This window comes from Hyaena hyaena, unplaced genomic scaffold (genome assembly GCF_003009895.1).
Source record: "Hyaena hyaena isolate Hyena2069 unplaced genomic scaffold, ASM300989v1 scaffold_10, whole genome shotgun sequence".
Lineage (NCBI taxonomy): Eukaryota > Metazoa > Chordata > Mammalia > Carnivora > Hyaenidae > Hyaena > Hyaena hyaena.
Window position 1 is genome coordinate 4,937,019 of NW_024080642.1, and position 25,277 is coordinate 4,962,295.

The 25,277-nt window shown below is 38.1% G+C and overlaps 1 protein-coding gene across 1 annotated transcript in view; it reads left to right on the forward strand.

Annotated features, from left to right (window-relative positions):
- The first annotated feature begins 2,198 nt into the window (after positions 1-2,198).
- Positions 2,199-25,277, forward strand: part of EFCAB5 (EF-hand calcium binding domain 5) — a 138,601-nt gene continuing 115,522 nt past the window's right edge. The window contains exons 1-3 of the mRNA XM_039252575.1: positions 2,199-2,295; positions 2,688-2,750; positions 4,126-4,210. Coding sequence (XP_039108506.1) covers positions 2,254-2,295; positions 2,688-2,750; positions 4,126-4,210 — 190 coding nt within the window. The 5' untranslated portion in view covers positions 2,199-2,253. The remainder of the gene's footprint in view (positions 2,296-2,687; positions 2,751-4,125; positions 4,211-25,277) is intronic.

Genomic DNA, 25,277 nt, shown 5'->3' on the forward strand with positions numbered 1-25,277 from the left:
TCGGGCTCTGTGCTGACTGCCAGCTCAGAGCCTGGAGCCTGTTTCAGTCTGTGACTCCCTCTCTCTCTGACCCTCCCCTGCTCACTCTGTCTCTCTCTCTCTCTCTCTCTCCTAGAAATATATAAAACATTAAAAAAAAAAAAAAAGAATGTAGACTAGAGTAAGGAACATTGAAACGTGCAACATTTCACGTGCAAAATTTACCTCCATTCTCTGCACCTTCCCCCTTTCCTTCACAATTCTAGTCATTGCTGGCAGAGTTAACTTTTTAAAAACACCAATTTGATAACATCTGTCTTATGCTTAAAAAGCACAGAGTAAAGTCCATCCTCCTTGATTTCACATGAATAAACTTTACAGACTGAAAAATTACCTTTAAAATTTTTTTAACATTTATTCATTTTTGAGAGACAGAGTGGGAGTGGGAGAGGGGCAGAGAGAGAGGGAGACACAGAATCCAGAGCAGGCTCCAGACTCTGAGCTGTCAGCACAGAGCTTGAAGCAGGGCTTGAACTCACACACCGTGAGATCATGACCTGAGCTGACGTTGAATGCTTAACTGACTGAGCCACCCAGGTGCCCTGAAAAGTTACCTTTTTAGCCTCATATTCTGCCATTTTCTTTTACCTAATGACTAAGCTCTGTACATGAATGCTTCACTTTTTGAATTTTCATACCCTAGTGTGTATTGTTCTGCCTCAAATATTCTTCCCCACTCCTTTACACAAAAATACTAGTCCTTTAAAATCCAGTTTAGAAATCTATCTTTCTATGAAAACTTCCCCAACCTCCCTAGGAAAATTAATTGCTTACTCCTATGTGTTCCTTTTTTTTTCTTTTTTTATTTCTGAGAGAGAGAGAGAGAGTGTGTGTAAACAGAGGAGGGTCAGAGAGAGAGGGAGACACAGAATCTGAAACAGGCTTCAGGCTCTGAGTTCGCTGTCAGCACAGAGCCCGATGTGGGGCTCGAACCCACGAACTGTGAGATCATGACCTGAGCTGAAGTTGGACGTTCAACTGACTGAGCCACCCAGGCACCCCACTCTTATGTGTTCCTTAACATCTCTGCTTTTGCACTGTGCAGATTGAACTGTGCCTGTTTATCCTTTTTTTCATCACTAAACTAGGAATTCTTCCAAGGAAGTTTTCTTGTCTCCCTGAGCACAGGTCTCATTCAACTTTTTTTTAACCCCAATGCTTGTATTTAGAAGGCACCCAAAAAAGGTTTATTGCATTGAATTTATCTGGGTGCATCCAAAACAAAACCAATTTTAGAAGAAATGGAAAGGAGCTTCTTTGTAACTTCAGGAGATAGACACTATAAGCAAAGAAAGCAGACTGTGAGAATGTACAATTGGAACCTATCAGAGAAGCCTATTTTTATATGTACTGCTTCAGAAAGGGTTTGAGGCAGCTCTTCTTAAGTGTTGGAATCTGTTGTCTCCAAAGGCAGTACTTCTGGTGTATTCAGCTAGAACATGTGTTGATAAAAAGAAATGCAAATACTCTAGCATAGTATAAAGACACCATTTCAAATTAAATAGTCCCTAGATTGTAACTGGCCTAGCAGCAGTGGCCATGTACATAAAATTTACCTTTTAGCACCTAGTCTAAATATACACATATATAAATAATAAATAAATATATATTTTATATATATAAAATATATAAATAAATAAATATGTTTATTTGTTTTTGAGAGAGAGAGAGAGAATGTGAGCAGGTGAGGGACAGAGAGGTGAGGGAAAATACAGAATCTGAAACAGGCTCCAGGCTCCGAATGTCAGCACAGAGCCGAACATGGGGCTCAAACTTACAAGCTGTGAGATCATGACCTGAGCTGAAGTCAGGTGCTTAACTGACTGAGCCACCCAGGGGTCCCATGATGATAATAATGTTTTTTAAAATTCACTTGCATTACTGTTGCTGGTGTGTGTGTGTGTTTCTTTCTTAAAATGATAATGGTGGTGATTATTATGGTTGAGTTTTCCTATCTCCCTGAGCACTAGCCTAGCACTAATCGAGGTTTGGTCAGTAACAACAGCAGTAACAGTAGTACAGTTTGAAAAGTTTAGCAGTTGAGAACTTAGTACCATTCAATAGAATGGTGGGATGCAATGGGAGTTGGGAGTGACTTCGGTCTCCAACAGTACTTTATGTTGTTTAATAATATTTTCTTTCTCTCTTTTTGTTATTAACATTGGTCTGATAATAGTGTTCCCTACTATTTGATGATCCCTTTTAGAGGTCCAGATGAGTGAGTCAGCATCTCCAGAGGAACCCAAGCCTGCTCAGGTACTTGGCTTACATAGATTTCTAACCATTTAAGCAAAAGAGGACTTGAGATTTAACATTCTTGAGAAAATTGAGATGCAAGATCATATTTTATTATTTAATTATTTCTCTTCTTAGTCGAAGTACTCTGCATCAGGTCATGACAAAAGTGCTGGGAAAAGGGGTTCAAATAATAGTTGGGTCACAGTAGCCTTCTAGTTGGTTGACATTTATAACATGTCTGTTACTGTTTGAATTTGTAAGACAGCTACTTGGTGTGACTTTAGTTGGTATGATGTTTGCCCATTATGTAAATCTTTTTACATAAAAAGTTTGCTATACTAGATTATGAGATGTTAGTTTTATTTTTAGCTTCTTTTGGATCCCACTTACTAACACTGTTTCCATTTCAGGAAAATGGGAAAGAAGACAAAGAAAGGAAACAGGAAGCAACTGAAGTGAGAGCCCCTACTGAGGTAGAGTTTTCATGAATAATCAGATGTTAATGCTGGACAATACACTGGTCAAATTAATTTTCTTATGAAAAAGGAAAAGAGGGGTGCCTGGGTGGCTCAGTTGGTTAAGCTAAGGCTCTTGATTTCAGCTCAGGTCATGATCTCACATACAGGAGATCGAGCTCTGCATTGGGCTCTGTGCTATGTGCATGGGGCCTGCTTAAGGTTCTCTCTTACTCTTCCTCTGCCACTCCCCTACTCATGCTCTTGCTCTCTCAAAAGAATTTTTTTTTACAAAAGGAAGGAAAAGAGGTGGGTATTGAAAAAGATAAATAAAATAGCAAGTGGAAAGGGGCAAACTCACATTAACCAGTAAGCTGACTCATCTGAGTCAGTTGCAGGAAGCATCCATGGACAGGTAAATTATTTGTGAAAAGCTTTTTAAAATTATATATAAATATAGGTCGCTTTCTAAAATCAGAACCATTACCCCATGTACAAAAACCACCAGTTTTTAGGGTAACTTTCATTCTGAAAGTATAATTTCCATGTTAATAATTTAAGTAATTTTGTGTTTATTTGAACACAAGACTTCAGTGAGGAAGAATATTCCTTAGAAAAAGGGATACAATTGAAAATAGTTATATGGGGCCTGGATGGCTCAATTGGTTAAGCTTCTGACTCAATGTCAGCTCAGGCCATGATCTCATGGTTCGTGAGTTTGAGCCCCACACCAGGCTCTGTGCTGACTGCAGAGTCTGCTTGGGATTCTCTGTCTCCCTCTCTCGACCCCTGCCTTGCTCTCTCTCTTTCTCAAAAATAAATAAACTTAAAAAAAAAAACTTAAAAAAATAGTTATATGGATTCACCATTAAGTTCAATAATATGCATCTTAAAAATATTCTGTTATCATTCTTTTAAAACTACAACAACATGAGTACAAAAGACTACTTTGCCACCATTTATTCATAAAACTAACCTTTAATTTCAATTAAGATGAAATATTTTTCTTTCCACCACAAACATAGAAGGTGATTCTAATAGTAGAAGAAAACAGTAGCATTTTCAAAAGTCCAATTTCATTTTGCAGTGTTCTCAAATATTGTTTCTAGAAAGTATTGTATAATTTGAAGATTAATGTACATCTGGAATAATATCCTTAGAATATCACTTTGTTAGCCCTAGGAAGATGGGATGACATGTTGAGCCAATGTATTTTATATTATCGATGCAGTAAGTAGGCTTTGCTTCTAATACACAGCATTAAATCCTAGAAAAATCAAACATGTTTGGTAACTCCTACAAGCCATTTATCTGCATTCTTTAATTGGGAGGGTTGATGCAACTTCGAGCAAAGTAACTCATTTTAAAATTGGGATTTCTTTTCTCGTTTCAGAGTTCACAGAGTATACCAAGCACCTCTGCCTTAGACACCAGCAGCAATGTGCCAGAAACAGCAATAGATGCAGTAGAATCCCAAGGTAGAGAACTAGTCTTTCTCCTACACAATGGAATTGAAAACAATTATGTTTTCACTGGGGATGCATTCCTTAAGATTTTGCCTTAAAAAATATAATCTCAGGAGTATTTTAAACACAATTTGGGAAATAGTTTAAAATGTATTCCCTTAATCATCTATTAATGTTTTTGAAGCAACTTTATGACTATTTATTCTGTGCTTAAAGAGAAAATTTAGCTGAGAGCTGACTGATACATAGCAGGCAACCCATTAATGAAAACATAAAATGAAGAACACAAATGATTTGGCCTGCTTATTGTATTTTTGTTTGTTTGTTTCTCCTTCTTACCTCTGTAGTTGACCACATATTTATTCTGTTTGACCTCTAGCCTCATCCTTAACCAAAATCCCACATGATTATGCATATTGGAAATATATAGGATCAAAGACAAAACACAAGTGGGAAAGACATTCATCCCTTTCACTGCAGTTCTTCAAACATTAGATACTTAGTGAAATCCTGTACAACAAAAATTCTTTACAATATTTGAAATTTAATAATTTTAATTAATTGAAATATGCTTCAGTTTAAAGTATTAAGTGGTTAGTATGTGCTAGGCTGTGCTAGGCCGAGTTACCATAATAATTATTAAAGCATTTTCTAAATTATAAATTGCTATATGGGTGCTACTTACCACTTTTAGGTGCTTCCTTTTCTCCAAAGGGTTTTTGGTCTCTTAAACCAATTAAAAGCAGTTATTTAATGGGGCACCTGGGTGGCTCAGTTGGTTAAGCGTCCGACTTTGGCTCCAGTCATGATCTCACGGTTTGTGGGTTCAAGCCCCATGTCAGGCTCTGTGCTGACAGCTAGCTCAGAGCCTGGAGCCTGCTTCAGATTTTGTACCTCCCTCTCTCTCTGACCCTCCCCTGTTCATGCTGTCTCTCTCTCTCAGAAATAAATAAAGAAAACATTTAAAAAATTTCAAATATATATATATAAAATAAAAGCAGTTATTTACTATTTCTTCTTATGAACACACATTATAATACATACACATTAAGAACCAAACTTTCCAACCCTTACTTTGTTTTTATTATAAACTTGTACTATTTTCATAGGTTCACTAGGTTTTAAAAAGTTTCTTGGAAAGTCCCTCTCCACCTGCTTCCCCCCACACCCCAGTTTCTTGATTTTATTTCTTCCTCATTCCCAGCCTCCATCACCATTGCTGTATACATATACTTTGCCTTTACCTTAATCACTTCAACCAGGTGTTTTGTTTTTTTTTTTAAGTTTTAAGTTTATTTACTTATTTATTTTTAGGAATCTCTATCACCCAAGGTGGGGCTCAAACTTACAACCCTGAGATCAAGAGTCACATGCTCTTCTGACTGAGCCAGCCAGGTGCCCCTCAGCCAGGTTTTTAAATGAACTCTTTCATTTTAAACATGCCAAACAGAATTGTGATCTAGGTAATTTGTTATAAATTTAATTAGGCGTTCACTTTAATCAGTTCATGGCCAAATTTGCACATGCAAAACTTCACACATGCATACCATGATGTAATTTATTGCCTCTCTAGAAAACGTGTCAATCAAGAGTTTGTGGTATTTCCTGTTCTTGTATTTTCAATTTCTGTTATTGCTTTTCTGTGTAGGGTAGAGGGAAGTGTGTTTTGTTTAAGTCAATGCATTCCAGGATGTGATATACGCTGAAAACATTGCAGTTGCTTATTACAATCAGTTGCAAGGCAATGTACTTATTTATTTGGTGACCAGGCACTATTCAGCCTAATATTCTAAATCTCCCTTTGTAAGTGTGTGTGTGTGTGTGTGTGTGTGTGTGTGTGTGTAATAAGTGGGAAGAGGAACTGCTAATGCAATTTCAACATATTAGAGGAAGTGTCTTTATTCTTGTCATATACTTTCAAAATTAAAACGATGTTATCTTGTCAGGCAGCTCTCAGAATGCACTCAAATACATATGTTTGCAAAAAATATTGTGTTTAAGTGTACCATGTGAATTCCTCATTTCTTTACCCTAGTTATTGTACTTTTCAGGGGATGAGCTTAACTTGCATTTTGAGTGGTTTTTTTTTTTGAAAATGTGTTTGCTCGGGGCACCTGGCTAGCTCAGTCAGTGGAGCATGTGACTCTTGATCTTGCGGTTGTCAGTTTAAGCACCTTGTCGGGTGGAGGTATTTTATTTACTTAAAAATAAAAGAGTAAAAGAAAAAAAAGAAAATATATTTCTCAACTCTGTTCTTATTTCAGCCCTAAGATGAACAGTTTTGTAGGAAAATACATTTTCCTATAGTTATTGAATCTTAATTCCAGTAGTATTTAATAGTGCTTCTTTTCCTCCTTCTTTCTTTATAGTCCTTCTATCTTATGTACAAATGTTAAGAATCAAGCCAGCTGGAAAAAAATCAAGCCAGATGAGTTTCAGACAGAGCCTATATTTAAGGAGAACATCACACATCTAATTGAGTAGCCCTGCTGGGTCTATTTGCACCAGTTTAATCAGCCAGCAGTCCCACTAATGTTATAAACCCTTTTGTGAAGAAAGAATCTGCTAAAGCTTATTATAATGTGGATTATAATTCATGCCTATATATGTCCTTAAATAGGGTTGTACTGAGGCCATGCGCAGCAGGGGGCCATGAACTAAGTACAGGAAGTGGTAAAAGTCACTTCGAAGGCTGGGCCTTTCAAAATATGAACAAGGAATTCTTTTGTGTCCCTACTTATTTAATTGAAAGCATTTATGCCCAAAGTACCTGAATATGTCTTTGTATGTTAGAAGGTAGATTAATGCAGGGGTGAAGGTATACATGTCGAAGAAGAATGTGAAAGACCCTTAATGCTATGAAGAGTTTAGGAAGATAATCCTGAAAAAGAATTCAAGAGTTTAGCATAGTGCCTGGCACAAAGTGAGACATCTATAAATATTTATTAGAGTGAATGTATAAATGAATCAATCAATCTGTGAAAGGGTTAGGAATGTCCAAGCATAGACCTGCTAAAAAACCCAGTACCTGTTTGAAACTATATTCAGTTGAACCTCAGAATTAATTTGCCCTTGGGGTGGTGCTGTAATTTATGAACCTTGAACTCAGAGGTCTCTCGATCAAAAGAAGATTGCAGTTAGGCTTGCTTAGAATCCTGATTTATTAACCCTACTATTGCCTCCTCTTCTTTTCTTGGTTTTATAGCTATAAGAGAGAAGTGTTTGACTAGAGTTGTAATCAAACACACATCTTCTTCCATTCTACATATAAATGCAAACACTAGGATTATTGCTTAGCAACCTACAATAACCAAGCATACTGGAGAAGCACTGGCTGTCTGCAGCAAGATGGAGAATGTCCTAATTCATGTGTGAGTGTACAAATAAGCCATGGCAAATGGGTAGATATCAAGTTGCTATATATCTGTAACAGTACCTTTAAAGCAGGAAAGGATCCTCTTCGGGTTATATCTGAGAGAGTAAAAGCAAAGAAAGTAACATTAGAATCCACAGACTTTAGGAGAGCCTGGGTGGCTCAGTCAGTTAAGCATCCTCGGCTCAGGCCATGATCTCAAAGTTCACGGGATTGAGCACTGCATCAGGCTCTGTGCTGACAGCTAGCTCAGAGCCTGGAGACTGTCTTCGGATTCTGTATCTCTCTCTCTCTGACCCTCGCCTGCTTGCACTGTCTCTGACTCTCAAAAATAAATAAACATTAAAAAAATATGTAAGAATCCACAGACTTGAAAAGATTTTTTAAACATTTTTTCAAATTTTTATTTATTTATTTTGAGAGAGATACAGAGAGAATGAGTGAGGGAGAGGCAGAGAGAGAAGGAGAGAGAGTCCCAATCAGGCTCCACACAGTCAGCCCAAATCTTGATGCGGGGCTCAAACTCACGAACTGTGAGATCATGACCTGAGCCAGAACCAAGAGTCAGATGCTTAACCGACTGAGCCACTAGGTGCCCCTAAATTTTTATAAAATATTTATTTATTTATGAAGGAGACAGTATGAGCAGGGAAGGGGCCAAGAGGGAGGGAGACAGAATCTGAACCAGGCTCCAGGCTCTGAGCTGTCAGTACAGAACCCGATGTGGGGCTCGAATCCATGAACCATGAGATCATGACCTGAGCTAAAGCTGGATGCTTAAGCAACTGAGCCACCCAAGTACCCCAGAACCCGTAGACTGTGAAGAATTGCTCTTTCACACTTAGTAAGCATTGTCACCACCAGAGTGGAAACATCCCCTCCCACTTAAAAAAGCAGTTAACTTGTTTGCAACTCCAACTGAGAGGTTAGGGAGAGCATCACTTCTTCCATATTGGTATGAGAATTAGTCAAAGAGCAAATCAAACCTTGGGAGGAGGTTCATAAATACTATTCACTATTGGACATAAGACATTCTTTAGATTAAATGTTGGGTTTTAAAGAGTTTCTTTATAGGCTACTTAATTTTTTCCTGGGAAGAAAGATGGATACTATCTAGGTAGGATTTAAAAGTATTCTTCAGAGTATTTTCAATTAAGCTAAGGGAAATTTTAAATAAGTTAATTAAACAAATTTTGAAATATTTGTGGATAGCTCCCCACCAAAAATGAGAAAGAGTAAATACCTTGCAATACAGTCATATAGTGAAATAGTATGAAACAATGAAAAATGAATGAAGTTCATTACAAGTATACCCTCCCCCCCAAAAAAAATCCCTAGGAATAAACCTAACCAAATTGGTGTAATACCTGTAGTCTTAAAACTATAAAACACTGATGAAAGAAATTAAAGATGATACAAAGAAATAGAAAGACATTCCATGCTCATGGAGTAGAACAAATATTGTTAAAATGTCTATATTACCCAAAGCAATCTACACATTCAATGCAATCCCTATCACAAATACCAACAGCATTTTTCACAGAAGTAGAACAATCCAAAAATTTGTATGGAACTACAAAGGACTCTGAATAGCCAAAGCAATCTTGAAAAAGAAAAGCAGATTAAGGGCAAGATGGCAGAGAAGTAGGGAACTCCATACATTGCACTTGCCCCCATAGGAGAAGGCCTGAAGCCATAGGAACCCTTACAGAATCCAGAAGTTTGGGAAGAAAAGGAGACAGAGTCCGCTGAGAAAACCTTCTAGCATGAGTGCGAACTGGGGAAGATAAAATCGGGCCGGGAGCAGAGACACAGAGGGACGGGGAGATCCCCCCCTGCGGGGAGTCTAGAGGGGAAAGAGAGTGGCCGAAACTGCTCAAGACCCTGTTCCTGTTGCTGGAGAAGGGAAAAACCTCCGCTCGGGACACAGAAGGATCCAGTTTCCTGCTCTCCAGCTGACCCTAGGCGGGACGCACTCGTCCAGGCGACCCCCGGGGAAACTGCTGCCTGCTCACCAGCTCGACCTGGAGGGGACACACGGCGGCTACGCCTTTGTACTTCTGGTTCGGCTGGATCCCTAGAGGGGAGGCGAAAGGCTTAAAACTGGGAGATTTGCCCGCGAGTTTGCGTTTTGGGCAATGGGACACAGAGGGACCTGGTTTCCTACTCTCCAGGTGACCCTACGCGGGACGCACACGTCCCAGGCGACCCCCGGATGAAACTGCTCCTTACTCGCCAACCCGACCTAGAGGAGACAGGAGCAGCGGCTTCTGGCTTAATCCCCAGTGGGAAGGCAAGAGGCTTGGTACTGCCCTGAGGGGCTCGCCTGCGAGATTATGTTGCCGGCAATTTCAGTGGGGCCCGCGGACTGGGATCTGGAAACGAGGACTGGCCTGTGATATAGAGCACGGCCCACCTTGGCTGCGCCCCCTACACAGGGAGTTTACATACCCAAAAAAGTGAGTTGCAGCGCTTGGTTCAAGAAGGGACTGGAGCGCCGCCACTCTTCTCCCCACAACAGCCAAGGCAGGACTCCCGCGGAATGCACTGGACCAAACCACTCCCATCCCTGTTAGAGAGCTGCCCTCTTCCTTTTTTTCTTTTTAATTTATTTTTATATTTTTTTATTTTTTATCTTATTTATTTATTTTTAACTGGAGCTGGGGCAAGACCACATGGATGCTCTGCCCTGATTAATTCTGGTCACTGGCTTGCTTAAACAGTCACATTTAATCCATTCTCTAAATGTAAATCCTACACCTACCTACCTTTTCATCTCTTTCTTCTGGAGTAATCAGACTATATGGTTTCTCTGGATAACACCATCATCATTTCTTTAGCCTCTTCTCCAACCATATTCCACTCTTTCACTCTTTGAAAAAAGCTTATTCCTTCTGCCAGCTCATTTCATTTCCAATTTCACCTCATCCCCGCCCTGTCATTTCTCTCTTTCTCTATGCACTTCAAACAAAAAAAAAAAAAACCAGATATTTATATATAGCTGGGAAAACTGGTTAAATGCTTTAAAATGTTCTTTGTCTATTGAGTTTCTTCTTTTTTCCTTTTCTTTTCTTTTTTCTTTTTTATGTATTTTTATTTCTTATTATTCCCCTTCCCTCCTCCCTCTATTCTCTTTTCTTTTTCATTTTCCTTTTTGGTTTGCATGTGTTTTGGATTTATCTGTGCGTTTGTGTGCCTTTGTTCCCTGTGTCTTTGTCTGTCTGTGTCTCTTCCAGGGCTACCTCAAGAAACAAGCCAAAGTACACATGGCAGAAGGTCCCAAATACCACTACGAGTAGAAAATTAAATAACCAAGGTCTCAACAAGAGAGACTGAGGGATACCATTCAAAGAACACTTTCTGAATGGATAGGCCTTGGACAGTCAAAGAGCCTTCTTTGGTGCAGCAGCGCTCACAGTTGCAGAGTGCATAACAAGCTTTTAAAACTAACAAAAGAAAGAAAGCTAAACAAAATGAAGAAAAGAAAGAAATAACCTCCAAAAAAAATCCAGGAAGCAAGGACAGGTAAAGAACTGCTGAAAACAGATATAAGCAAAATAACTGAACAAGAATTTAGAACAATAATCATAAAATTAATCGCTGGGCTTGAAAAAAGCATGAAGGACATCAGAGAAACTATTGCTACAAACACTATGGAGCTTAAAAATAGTTACGATGAATTTAAAAATGCGATAAATGAGATACATAATAAACTGGAGGCGTCCAATGCATGGATCGAAGAGGCAGAAAGGAGAATAAGTGATTTAGAAGACACAATTATAGAAAAAGAAGAAACTGAGAAAAAAAGATAAACTGATCCAGGAACATGAAAGAAGAGTTTGAGAGCTCAGCGATACAATCAAATGGAACAATATCCGTAGCATAGGAATCCCAGAAGAGGAAGAGAGAGGTAAAGGTGCTGAAGGATTCCTGGAACAAATTATAGCAGAGAACTTCCCCAACCTGGAGAGGGAAGTAGACGTTGAAATTCAAGAGGCACAGAGAACTCCCCTCAGTCGTAACTTGAATCGATCTTCTGCACGACATATCATAGAGAAACTGGCAAAATATAAAGACAAAGAGAGAATTTTGAAAGCAGTTAGGGAGAAAAGGGCCCTAACATATAAAGGAAAATCTATCAGGGTGATGACAGACCTATCAACTGAAACTTGGCAGGCCAGAAAGGAATGGCAGGAGATCTTCAAAGTGATGAACAGAAAAAATATGCAGCCAAGAATCCTCTATCCAGCAAGCCTGTCATTCAGAATAGAAGGAGAGATAAAAGTCTTTCCAAATAAACAAAAATTGAAAGAATTTGTCACCACTAAACCAGCTCTACAAGAAATCCTGAGGGGGACTCTATGAGGGAAATGTTGCAAGGAACGCAAGATACCAGAGACACCACCACAAGCATGAATTCTACAAAGGACACAATGACTCTGAACCCATATTTTTCAATAATAATACTGAATGTAAATGGACTAAATATCCCAATAAAAAGGCATAGGGTAGCAGAATGGATAAAAAAACAAAATCCATCTATTTGCTGTCTACAAGAAATTCGTTTTAGACAGGAGGACACCCTCAGACTGAAAGTAAGGGGATGGAGAAATATCTATCATGCTACAGGAAGTCAAAAGAAAGCTGGAGTAGCTGTACTTATATCAGACAAACTGGAATTTAAACTAAAGACAGTAACAAATGATGAAGAAGACCGTTATATAATAATTACAGGGTCTATCCATCAGGAAGAGCTAACAATTATAAATGTCTATGCACCAAATATGGGAACACCTAAACACATAAAACAATTAATCACAAACAGAAACAGTCTTATCGATAGTGTGCTAATAGCAGGGGACTTTAATACTCCACTTACAGCAATGGACAGATAAACTAGACCGAAAATCAATAAAGACACAATGGACTTGAATGACACATTGGACCAGATGGATCTGACAGATATATTTAGAACTCTACATCCTGAGGCTATGGAATTCATATTCTTCTCAAGTGTGCATGGCACATTCTCCAAGATAGATCACATACTGGGACATAAAGCAGCCCTCAATAAAAAGAAAAGAATTGAGACCATACCATGCACACTTTCAGATCACAATGCTATGGAACTCAAAATCAATCACAGGAAGAAGTCTGGAAAACCCCCCAAAAACATGGAGGCTAAAGAACACCCTACTAAAGAATGAATGGGCCAATCAGGCAATTAGAGAAGAAATTTAAAAATATATGGAAACAAAATGAGAATACAACAATCCAAACTCTATGGGATGCGGCGAAAGCAGTCCTAAGAGGAAAGTATATTGCACTCCAGGCCTATTTCAATAAATTAAAAAAGAGCAAGTGCAAAATCTAACAGCACACCTAAAACAACAAGAGAGAGAGCAACAAGAGCACCCCAAACCCAGTAGAAGAAGAGAAATAATAAAAATCAGGGCAGAAATAAACAATATAGAAACCAAAGAAACAATTGAACAGATCAATGAAACCAAGAGTTGATTTTTTGAAAAAATAAACAAAATTGACAAACCTCTAGCCAGGCTCCTCAAAAAGAAAAGAGAGAGCACCCAAAAAGACAAAATCATGAATGAAAATGGACTGATTACAACCAACCCCTCAGAAATACAAGCAATTATCAAGGAATACTATGAAAAACTATATGCCAACAAACTGTACAACTTAGAAGAAATGGACAAATTCCTAAACACACATTCACTACCAAAATTCACACCGGAAGAGATAGAAAACCATAACAAGTGAGGAAATCGAATAAGTTATCAAAAATCTCCCAACAAATAAGAGCCCTGGGTCAGATGGCTTCCCTGGGGAATTCTATCAGCCATTTAAAACAGGATTAATACCTAATTTTCTCAAGCTATTCCAAAAAATAGAAATTGGAGGAAAACTTCCAGACTCATTTTATGAAGCCAGCATCACTCTGATTCCAAGCCAGACAGAGACCCAGCAAAAAAGGAGAACTACAGGCCAATATCCTTGATGAATATAGATGCAAAAATCCTCAACAAGATACTTGCATATCGAATTCAACAGCACATGAAAAGAATCATCCACCAAGATCAAGTGGCTTTCATTCCTGGGTTACAGGGCTGGTTCAATATTTGCAAATCAATCAGTGTGATACATCACATCACCAAAAGAAAAGATAAAACTCATATGATCCTGTCAATAGATGCAGAAAAAGCATTTGACAAAATACAGCATCCCTTCTTAAAAAAGAACGTCGAGAAAGTCGGGATAGAAGGAACTTATTTAAACATCATAAAAGCCATCTATGAGAAGCCCTCAGCTAGCATCATCCTCAATGGGGAAAAACTGAGAGCTTTCCCCCTGAGATCAGGAACACGACAGGGATGTCCACTCTCACCACTGTTGTTTAACATAGTGCTGCTCACCACTGTTGTTTAACATAGTGCTGAAGTCCTAGCATCAGCCATCAGACAACAAAAGGAAATAAAAGGCATCAGAATTGGCAAAGAAGAAGTCAATCTTTCACTTTTTGCAGACGACGTGATACTCTACATAGAAAACCCGGCAGACTCCCCCAGAAGCCTACTAGAACTGATCCAAGAATTCAGCCAAGTTGCAGGATACAAAATCAACGTACAGAAATTGGCTGCATTTTTATACACCAACAGTGAAGCAATACAAAGAGAAATCAAGAAACTGATCTCATTCACAATCTCACAAAAAACCATAAAATTCCTAGGAATAAACCTAACCAAGATATGAGAGATCTGTATGATGAAAACTATAGAAAACTTATGAAGGAAATTGAAGAAGACACAAAGAAATGGAAAAACATTCCATGCTCATGGATTGGAAAAATAAATATAGTTAAAATGTCATTACTACCCAAAGCAATCTACACCTTCAGTGCAATCCCAATCAAAATTGCAACAGCATACTTCTCAAAACTAGAACAAACTATCCTAAAATCTGTATGGAACCACAAAAGACCCCAAATAGCCAAAGGAATATTGAAGAAGAAAACCCAAACGGGAGGCATCACCATCCCAGACTTTAGCCTCTACTACAAAGCTGTCATCATCAAGACAGTATGGCATTGGCACAAAAACAGACACATAGGCCAATGGAATAGAATAGAGAACTCAGATTTGGACCCACAAAGGTACAGCCAACTAATCTTTGACAAAGCAGGAAAGAGTATCCAATGGAAAAAAGACAGCCTCTTTAACAGATAGTGCTGGGAGAACTGGACAGCAACATGCAGAAGAAGGAAACTAGATCATTTTCTCACACCATACACAAAGATAAACTCAAAATGGATAAAGGACCTGAACATGAGATAGGAAAACATCAAAACCCTAGAGGGGAAAGCAGGAAACAACCTCCTTAACCTCCACCGCAGCAATTTCTTACTTGACACATCCCCAAAAGCATGGGAATCAAGAGCAAAAATAAACAATTGAGACCTCATCAAGATTAAAAGCTTCTGCATGGCAAAGGAAACAATCCATAAAACTAATAGGCAACCAATGGAATGGGAAAAGATAGTTGCAAATAACACATCAGATAAAGGGCTAGTATCCAAAATCTATAAGGAACTCACCAAAATCCACACCCAAAAAACAAATAATCCAGTGAAGAAATGGGCAGAAGATATGAACAGACTCTTCTCCAAAGAGGACATCCAGATGGCCAACAGACACATGAAAGGATGCTCAGCATCCCTCCTCATCAGGGAAATACAAATCAAAACCACACTGAGATACCACCTAACGCCAATCAGAGTGGCTAAAATGAGCAAATCAGAGGACTCTAGATGCAGGCGAGAATGTAGAGAAATGGGCACCCTCCTGCACTGTTGGGAATGCAAACTGGTGCAGCCCTTCTGGAAAACAGGGTGGAGGTTCCTCAAGAAATTCACAATAGAACTCCCCAATGACCCAGAAATAGCACTGTAGGAATCTACTCAAGGGATATATGAGTGCTGATGCATAGGAGCACATGTACCCCAATGTTCATAGCAGCACTCTCAGCAATAGCCAAAATATGGAAAGAGCCTAAGTGTCCATCAACGGACGAATGGATCAAGAAGATATGGTTTATCTATACGATGGAATACTACATGACCATGAGAAAGAATGAAATCTGGTCATGTGTAGCAACATGGATGGACCTTGAGGGTGTTATGCTGAGTGAAATAAGTCAGGCAGAGAAAGACAGCTACCATATGTTTGCACGTATAGAGGATTAGGAGGAACTTAACGGAGGATCATGGGAGAGAAGGGGGAAATAGTGGGGGAGAGAGAGGAGGCAAACCATGAGAGACTCTTGAATGCTGAGAACAAACTGAGGACTGATGGGTGTGGGGGGAGGGGGGGTGATGGGCATGGAGGAGGGCACTTGTGGGGTGAGCACTGGATGTTGTATGGAAACCAACTTGACAATAAACTATTTTTAAAAAATTTTTAAAAAAAGAAAGAAATAAAAGCATAGCTGGAGATATCACAATTCCAGTCTTCAAGTTATATTACAAATCTGTGGCAATCAAAACAAAAATGGATACATAGATCAATGATACAGAATAGAAAATTCCAAAATAAACCACAATTTAATGGTTAATTAATCTTCAATAAAGCAAGAAAGAATATCCAATGGGAAAAAAATCTCTTCAGCAAATGGTGTTGGGAAAACCAGACAGCAATATGAAAAAGAATGAATCTGGACCGTGTTCTTACACCATAAACAAAAATAAACTCAAAATGGTTAAAGACCTAAATGTTAGACCTGAAACCATAATAATCCTAGAAGAGGGAACAGGCAGTAATTTCTCTGACATTGGATATAGCAACTTTTTTCTAGATAGATCCCCTGAGTTAAGATGACAGAGCAGCATGGAGTCTGGAGCTTATCTTATCCCTGAAATGCACTAAACCATTTTGAACACCTAGGAAATTGATCTGAGGATTCACACAGCAATCTGCATAACTTGAGGTATGTGGTGAGGAGAGGTGAACTGGGGGAGAGAAAAGCCACAGAGAGTTGGGAGGTTTTTTTGCAGAGAGAGAATAGAGAAAGAGAAAGGGGGAGAGTGCAGCCCATGGGGATCGCGCAAGAAAAGCACTTCCCTGAAAGTAGCTGGAGAGAAAGAGAAAGAGTAAAAACAGTCAGAGAGGACTGAACAAGAAATCTGTGCCCCAAAACCATTGACAGGGAGAAAGGAGAGGGATTCTATAAACAGTGGAGGACAGACTCTGAATGTTCCGAGCTCAGTGCCTGACAGTGACCTGGTGAGGAATTAGGGCAAATCCCCAGGCATGTGGTCTGAGGGTCCATGTGCCACATGGGGAGAAGTGGTTCCCCTGCTTGGAATGCATTTGATAGAAATCACACGGCCATGCCACAGGGAAAGGTCCCAGCAGACCCTGGAGAGCAGCCAATGTTTGATGGTATTGGGACAAAGATGCTAGAGTGTGGTAAAACCTGGCGCTGGCTGTGTGTTGTTATTTCCCATAATCTCTGAACCTCTGCTGCTGTGTGATCACATGCGTGTTTTCTGGGGCAAACCCAGTCATTGCTCAGTAAGACACCCCCTTCCCCAAAGAGTTGACCCATGTCCAAGCTGTGGGGGTCTCTGAAGTGTGGGGGTTTGAAACACTCCTCCATCTGAGATAAAATTCTGGAGGGTGGTGCCACCTGGCAAGTGGACAGCTTGGACATGGACAAGGTAGAGGTGGGGGAATAGATGGAGGCCTGAGAGAAGGAGGGGTGCTTGCCCGCCTGTTGGTGAGAGCGGTGAGAGCCAAGAAGTTCCTGTTCCAGAGACGAGGGGGCTGGGTGAAGCCATTTCCACCTCTACTGCAGGCAGGCATATGCACAAAACACTGATCCACTCCACTAACCTAAGCAGCGCCACCTAGTGGAGAATGGAGCCATTACACTAAGTCTCACTCAACTGTGCCCTCCAAAAACATCCTCCACAAAACCAGCACAAGTCACTCCACCTGCTTAGTGTAAGGATTTAGTGTATAGAGGGCTTCGTTGTTCTAGGGGAAACTGGATGTAACTTCACTTGGGTTTCATTCTATTTGCTGGTTCAGTTATTTATTTGTTTTCTTTGCTTCTGTTTTTGCTTAAATTGTTTTCTTTTTTCTTTCTCTTTCTTACACACAGAGATAGAAAATTTTATTTTTATTTTTTACTTTATTTTTTATTTTTAATATTTTTTCATTCTATTTTATTATATAATTTTTAAAAATTGTTTATTTTTTTCTTGTCCTTCCCTTTTTTCTCTATTCTATCAATTGTCTTTCAACAAGCAGACCAAAATACACCTAGGATCTAGCTTCCTTTATTTGAGTTTTTTGTTTTGTTTTTAATTTTTAAATTTTTAATTAATTTTTCCCCCTCCAAAATGACAAAATGAAGGAATTCACCCCACAGAAAAGCAGGAAGAAATGACAGCCAGCGGCTTAATCAACACAGGCATAAACAAGATGTCTGCAGTAGAATTTAGAACCATGGTAAGAATACTAGCTGGGGTTGAAAAAAGCATAGAATCCCTTTCTGTGGAGATAAAAGAAATAAAATCTACACAAGATGAATTTTAAAATGCCATAATTGAGATGCAATCTGGAGTGGCTGCCATGACATCAAGGATGGATGAAGCAGAGCAGCAAATCAGCAATATAGAAGATAAAATTATGGAGAATAATGAAGCAGAAAAAAGAGGAAACAAAGGCAAAAGATCACAATACAAAACTTAGACAACTCAGTGACTTACTAAAAAGGAGTAACATCTGAATCATAGGAGTCCCAGAAGATGAAGAGAGGTAAAAAGGGACAGATGGTTTATATGAGCAAATTGTAGGGGAAAACTTTCCTAATCTGGGGAAGGACACATACATCAAAATCCAGAAAGCATAGAGAACTTCCATTAGATTCAACAAAAACTGACCATCACTAAGACACATCACAGTCAGATTCACAAAATACAGAGACAAGGTAAGAATTATGAAAACAGCAAGGGGGAAAAAGTCATCCTTAATCTATAAAGGAAGGCAGATCAGGTTCACAGCAGACCTATTCCCAGAAGCATGGCAGGCCAGAAAGGAGTGGCAGGATATATCTGACATGCTGAATCAGAAAAATATGCAGCCAAGAATTATTTATGTAGCAAGTCTGTCATTCAAAATAGGAAGAGACATAAAGAGTTTCCTAGGCAAACAAAAACTAAAGGAGTTAGTGACCACTGAACCAGCCCTGCAAGAAATTTTAAGGGGGACTCTTTGAGTGGAGAAGAGACAAAACAAAACATAAAAAGAAACAAAGACTAGAAATGACCAGAGAACACCAACAGAAACACCAACTCTACAGGCACCACAATGGCTAAATTCATATCTTTCACTATTCACTCTAAATGTCAATGGACTAAACCCTCCAATCAAAAGACATAGGGTATCAGAATGGATAAGAAAACAAAGCCCATCCTTGGCTCAGTTGGTTGAGTGTCCGGCTTCAGCTCAGGTCATGATCTCACAGTTCGTGGGTTCGAGCCCCACGTTGGGCTCTGTGCTGACAGCTCAGGGCCTGGAGCCTGTCTTTGGATTCTGTGTCTCCCTCTCTCTCTGACTCTCCCCTGCTCATGCTGTCTCTCTCTCTCTCTCTCTCAAAAATAAATAAAAACATTAAGAAAAAGAAAAAGAAAACAAGGCCCATCTATATTCTGCTTACAAGAGAGTCGTTTTACACCTAAAGACACCTGCAGATTGAAAGTAAGGGGATGGAGAACCATCTATCATGCTAATAGACATCAAAAGAGAGCCAAAGTAGCCATACTTATATCAGAAAGACTAGATATTAAAATAAAGACTAAGGGCATTATAAAGATGAAATAAAGATGAAAGAGGATTATATCATAAGTAAGAGGTCTATCCACCAAGAAGATCTAACAACTATAAATACTTATGCCCCCAACTTGGGGTACCCAAATATATAAATCAATCACAAACATGAAGAAACTCATCAATAATAATACCATAAGAGTAGGGGATTTCAATACCCCACTTACATCAATGGACATACATCTAAGTACAAAATCAACAAGGAAATAATAGCTTTGAGTGACATACTGGACTGTATATTCAGAACATTACATCCTAAAGCAGCAGAATACAGAGTGCACATGGAACATAATCCAGTATAAATCACATACTGGGTCACAAATCAGACCTCAACAAGTACAAAAAGATCAAGATCATACCATGCATATTTTCTGACAACAACCCTTATGAAACTCAAAATTAATCACAAGAAAAAAATTGGAAAGACCATGAATAACTAGAGATTACAGAACATCCTACTAAAGAATGAATGGGTTAATGAGGAAATTAAAAAGTACATGAAAGCCAATGAAAATGAAGACAGGACAGCCCAAAACCTCTGGAATGCAGCAAAGGTGGTCATAAAGGAAAGTCTATACCAATCTGGGTCTTCCTAAAGAAGGAAGAAAGGTCTCAAATACACAACCTAACCTTATACCTGAAAGAGCTGGAAAAAGAACAGAAAACAAAGCCTCAAATTAGCAAAAGAAGGGAAATAATGAAGATTAGAGCAGAAAGCAATGATACGGAAATTAAAACAACAACAACAACAACAGTGGAACAGATCAATAAAATCAGGAGCTGGTTCTTTGAAAGAATTAACAAAATTGGTAAACCCCTAGCCAGATTGATCAAAAAGAAAACTGAAAGGACTCACATATATAAAATCATGAATGAAAGCGGAGAGATCACAACCAACACCGCAGAAATACAAACAATAATAAGAGAATATTTTGAGCAATTATATGCCAACAAATTGTGCAATCTGGAAGAAATGGACATATTCCTAGCAATATATCAACTACCAAAACTGTAACAAGAAGATATAGAACATTTGAACAGACACATAACCAATAAAGAAATTGAATTGGTAATCAAAAACCTCCCAAACCACAAGAGTCCAGGGCCAGATGGCTTTTCGGAGGAATTCTACCAAACACTTAAAGAAAAGTTAACACCTATTCTTTTGAAACTGTTCCAAAAATAGAAGTGAAAAGGAAACTTCCAAACTTGTCCTATGAGGTCAGCATTACCTTGATTCCAAAATCAGACAAACACCTGACTAAAAAGAACTACAGACAAATTTCCTTGATTATCATGGATGAAAATTTCTCAACAAGATACTAGCAAAGTGGATCTGACAATACACTAAAAGAAATTATTCACCCTAATCAACTGGGATTTATTCCTGGGATGCAGGGCTGGTTCAACATCTGCAAATCAGTGTGATGCATCACTTTAATTTTTTTTAAAAAAGGATAAGAATTACCTGATCCTTTCAATAGATGCAGAAAAAGCATTTGACAAAACACAGCATCCTTTCTTGATAAAAACCCTTAAGAAAGTAAGGATAGAAGGATCATACCTCAAGACCATAAAGTCCATATACAAAAGACCCACAGCTAATATCATCCTCAATGAAGAAAACCTGAGAGTTTTAGCCCTAAGGTCAGAAACACGACAAGGATGTCCACTCTTACCACTGCAATTCAACATAGTGTTGGAAGTCCTAGCCTCAGCAATCAGGCAATACAAAGAAATAAAAGGTATCCATATCAGCAAGGAGGAAGTCAAACTTTCACTCTCTGCAGATGACATAAACTGTACATGGAAAACCCAAAAGACTCTACCAAAAACTTGCCAGAAATGATAGATGAATTCAGCAAAGTCACAGGATATAAAGTCAATGTACAGAAATCATTTGCATTTCTATACACCAATAATGAAACAGCAGAAAGAGAAATCAAGGAATTGATCCCATTTACAATTGCACCAAATACCATAAAATACCTAGGAAGAAACCTAACTAAAGAGCTGAAAAATCTATACACTGAAAACTATAGAAAGTTTATGAAACAAATTGAAACCGACAAAAAAAAAGAAAAAAAAAACCTTCCATGCTCATGTATTAGAAGAACAAATATTGTTAAAATGTTAATACTACTCAAAGCAATCTACATATTCAATGCAATTTCTATCAAAATAACAACCAGTATTCTTCACAGAGCTAGAACAATCTTAAAATTTGTATGGAGCCAGAAAAGACCCCAAATAGCCAAAGCAATCCTGAAAAAGAACACCAAAACTGGAGCATCACAATTCTGGACTACAGGCTGTATTACAAAGCTATAATCTCAAAAACAGTATGGTACTGGCACAAAATCAGACATATAAATCAATGGAACAGAATAGAGACCCAGAAACGGACCCACATATGTTATGGCCAACTAATCTTTGACAAAGCATGAAAGAATATCCAATGGAAAAAAGACAGCCTCTCTAGCAAATGTTTCTGGGAAACTGGACAGCGGCATGCAGAAGAATGAACCTGGACCACTTTCTTACACCATACACAAAAATAAATTCAAAATGGATGAAAGACCTAAAGGTAAGACAGGAAACCATCAAAATCCTAGAGGAGAAAACAGTCAAAAACCTCTTTGACCTGGGCCACTGCAGCTGCTTACTTGCCATGTCTCTGGAGGCAAGAGAATCAAAAGCAAAAATGAACTATTGGGACCTCATCAAGATTAAAAGCTGTGGCACAGAGAAGGAAACAATCAGCAAAACTAAAAGGCAACTGACAGAATGGGAGTAGATATTTGCAAATGACATATGAGATAAAGGGTTAGTATCCCCAAATCTATAAAGAACTTATCAAACTCAACACCCCCCACCAAAAAAAACAAAAACAAATAATCCAGTGAACAAATGGGCAAAAGACATTAATAGACACTTTTCCAAAGAAGACATCCAGATGGCTAACAGACTCATGAAAAAGTGCTCATCAGCACTCATCATCAGAATAATACAAATCAAAACCACAATGAGATACCACCTCAAACCTGTAAGAATGGCTAAAATTAACAACTCAGGAAACAAGAGATGTTGGTGATGATGCAGAGAAAGAGGAACTTTCTTATTGTATCCTTTAATGGGTAAAAGTTACTGATTTTGATGAAGTTCAGTTTTCTATTTTTTCTTTTGTTTCCTGTGCTTTTGATGTCCTATCTGTGAAGTCACTGCCAAACCCAACATTATAGAGATTTTCCTCAAGTTTTATAGTTTCTGAGAGTTTTATGGTTTCAACTCTTAAATTTAAATCTTTCATTTTTAGTTCATTTTTGTATATGGTGTAAAGGTCCAACTTTCCACCTCCTTTGATATCCAGTTATCCTAGCATCAGCTCTTGAAAAAACTGTTCTTCCCTCATTGAATGAACTTGGCACCTATTGAATATATGTACACACACACACACACACACACACATTTACTTACATATATAAATATATATATGTAGATTTATTTCTCGTCTGCCCATTCAATTCAGTTGGTCTAGGTCTGTCCTTATACCTCTGCCATGTTGTTTTAACTACTTTAGCTTTGTAGTATTTCAAAATTAAGTAATGTGAATCTTCTAAGCTTATTCTTTTTAAAGATTGTTTTGGCTGTTCAGGATCATTTGTAATTCCATATGAATACATGGATCAACTTATCAATTTATATGAAAGAGACTTAGAATTTTGATAAAACTGCATTGAATCTATAGATCCCTTTGAGTGATATTTACATTTTTACATGTTAAATCTTTCGATCCATGAACACAGGATTCTTTTCATTTATGTATGTCTTCTTTAATATTTTTCAGCAGTGGTTTGTAGTTTTCAGCATTCAAGTCATTCATCTCCTTGGTTAGATTTATTCCTGTCTATAATTCTTTTAGGTGCTATTGAAAAAGGAATTGCTTTCCTAATTTTCTTCTTGGATTGTTCATTGATGTTGTATAGAAACACAACTAATTTGTGTGTGGGTATTGTATCTTGCAACCTTCCTAAATTCATTTATTAGCTCTAGTTGCTTTTTTTGTGAATTATTCAAGATATTCTATATACAGGGTCATCTCATCTATAAATATGGGGTTTTTTCTTTCTGGTTTGGATACCTTTTAATTTCTTTTTCTTTTCTAATATCTCTCTAATACCTCTGGCTAGAACTTCCAGGACAATGTTGAATAGCAGCTGTGAAAGTGGGTAGACTTGTCTTTTTCCTAATCCTAAGGGGTAAGTTTTCAGTCTTTCACCACTGAGTGTGATGTTAACTGTGGGTTTTTAAATAAATATCATTTATCATTTTGAGGAATTTCCCATCTGTTCCTAGTTTTCTGAGAGGTTTATTTTATTTTTGTAATTATGAAATGGTGTTGGATTCTGTCAAATACCTTTTCTACATCAATTGAGATGATTATGTGTTTTCTTTTTCCTTCATTCTATTAATGTGATGAATTACACTGATTTTCGTATGTGGATCACAAATGCAATCCTGGGATAAATCCCATTTGGTCATGGTGAATAATTCTCTTACTTGGATTTGATTTGCTAATACCTTGTTGAGGATTTTTGCATCTGTATTCAAAAGGAATATTGGTCTGCAATTTGCTTTTCTTGTGATGTCTTTATCTGCCTTTGGTATCAGAATAATGCTGGCCTCACAGAATGAATTAGAAACTGTTCTGTCCCCTTTAATTCTTTGGGAAGATCTTGGTAGGGATTGATTTTAATTCTTTAAATGTTTGATTGCACTGGTGAAGCCATCCAGTCCAGAACTTTGTTGGTAGAATTTTGATTACTAATTCAATCTCTTTATTTGCTATAGGTATGTTGAGATTTTCTATTTCTTTTACAGTCAACTTAGATAATTTTTCTGTTTCAAGGAATTTGTCCATTTATTCTAGGTTATTCTTTTTATCTCCATGAGACTGTGATAATGTTCTAATTTTCATTTCTTTTTTTATTTTCTTTTTTAATCCTTTATTTAATTTTGAGAGAGAGACAGAGACAGAGTGAACAGAGAGAGGAACAGAGAGAGGGAGACACAGAATCTGAATCCAGGCACTGAGCATGGAGCCCAATGTGGAACTTGAACTCATGAACCGCGATCATAATCTGAGCCGAAGTTGGACACTTAACTGACTGAACCATCCAGGCACCCCTCTCACTTTCATTTCTTAATTTATTAATTAATTGATTATTGAATAGAGAGCACGCATGAGTTGGGGAGACGGGGAGAGGAGCAGAGGGAGGAGAGAGAGAATCTTAAGCAGACTTTATGCTCAGCACAGAGTCTGAACGGGGCTTGGTCCCACAATTCTGGGATGATGACCTGAGCCCAAATCAAGAGTTGGACACTCAACTGACTGAGCCACCCAGGTGCCCCTTTCATTTCTTATTTCAGTTGTGTCTCTTTTTTCTTTGCCAGTCTAGCTAAAAGTTTTTCAATTATGTCAATCTTTCCAAAGAATGAACTTTTGATTTTATTGATTTTCTCTGCTGTTTCTTTATTCTCTATTTTGTTCGTCTCCACTCTAATCTTTAATATTTTCTTCCTTCTGCTTTCTTCCTTCTGCTTCAGTTCTGAGTTTATTTTGCTCTTCCTTTTTTAGTCCTTAAGATATAAAGTTAGGTTATTGATTTGATTTCTTCTTTTTTTAATGTAATCACAGCTTTAAATTATCTTTGAGCACCATGTACACTGCATCCTATAACTTTTTGTTTTGTTGTGTTTTCACTTTCATTCATCTCTAAGAATTCTCTATATCCCTTGT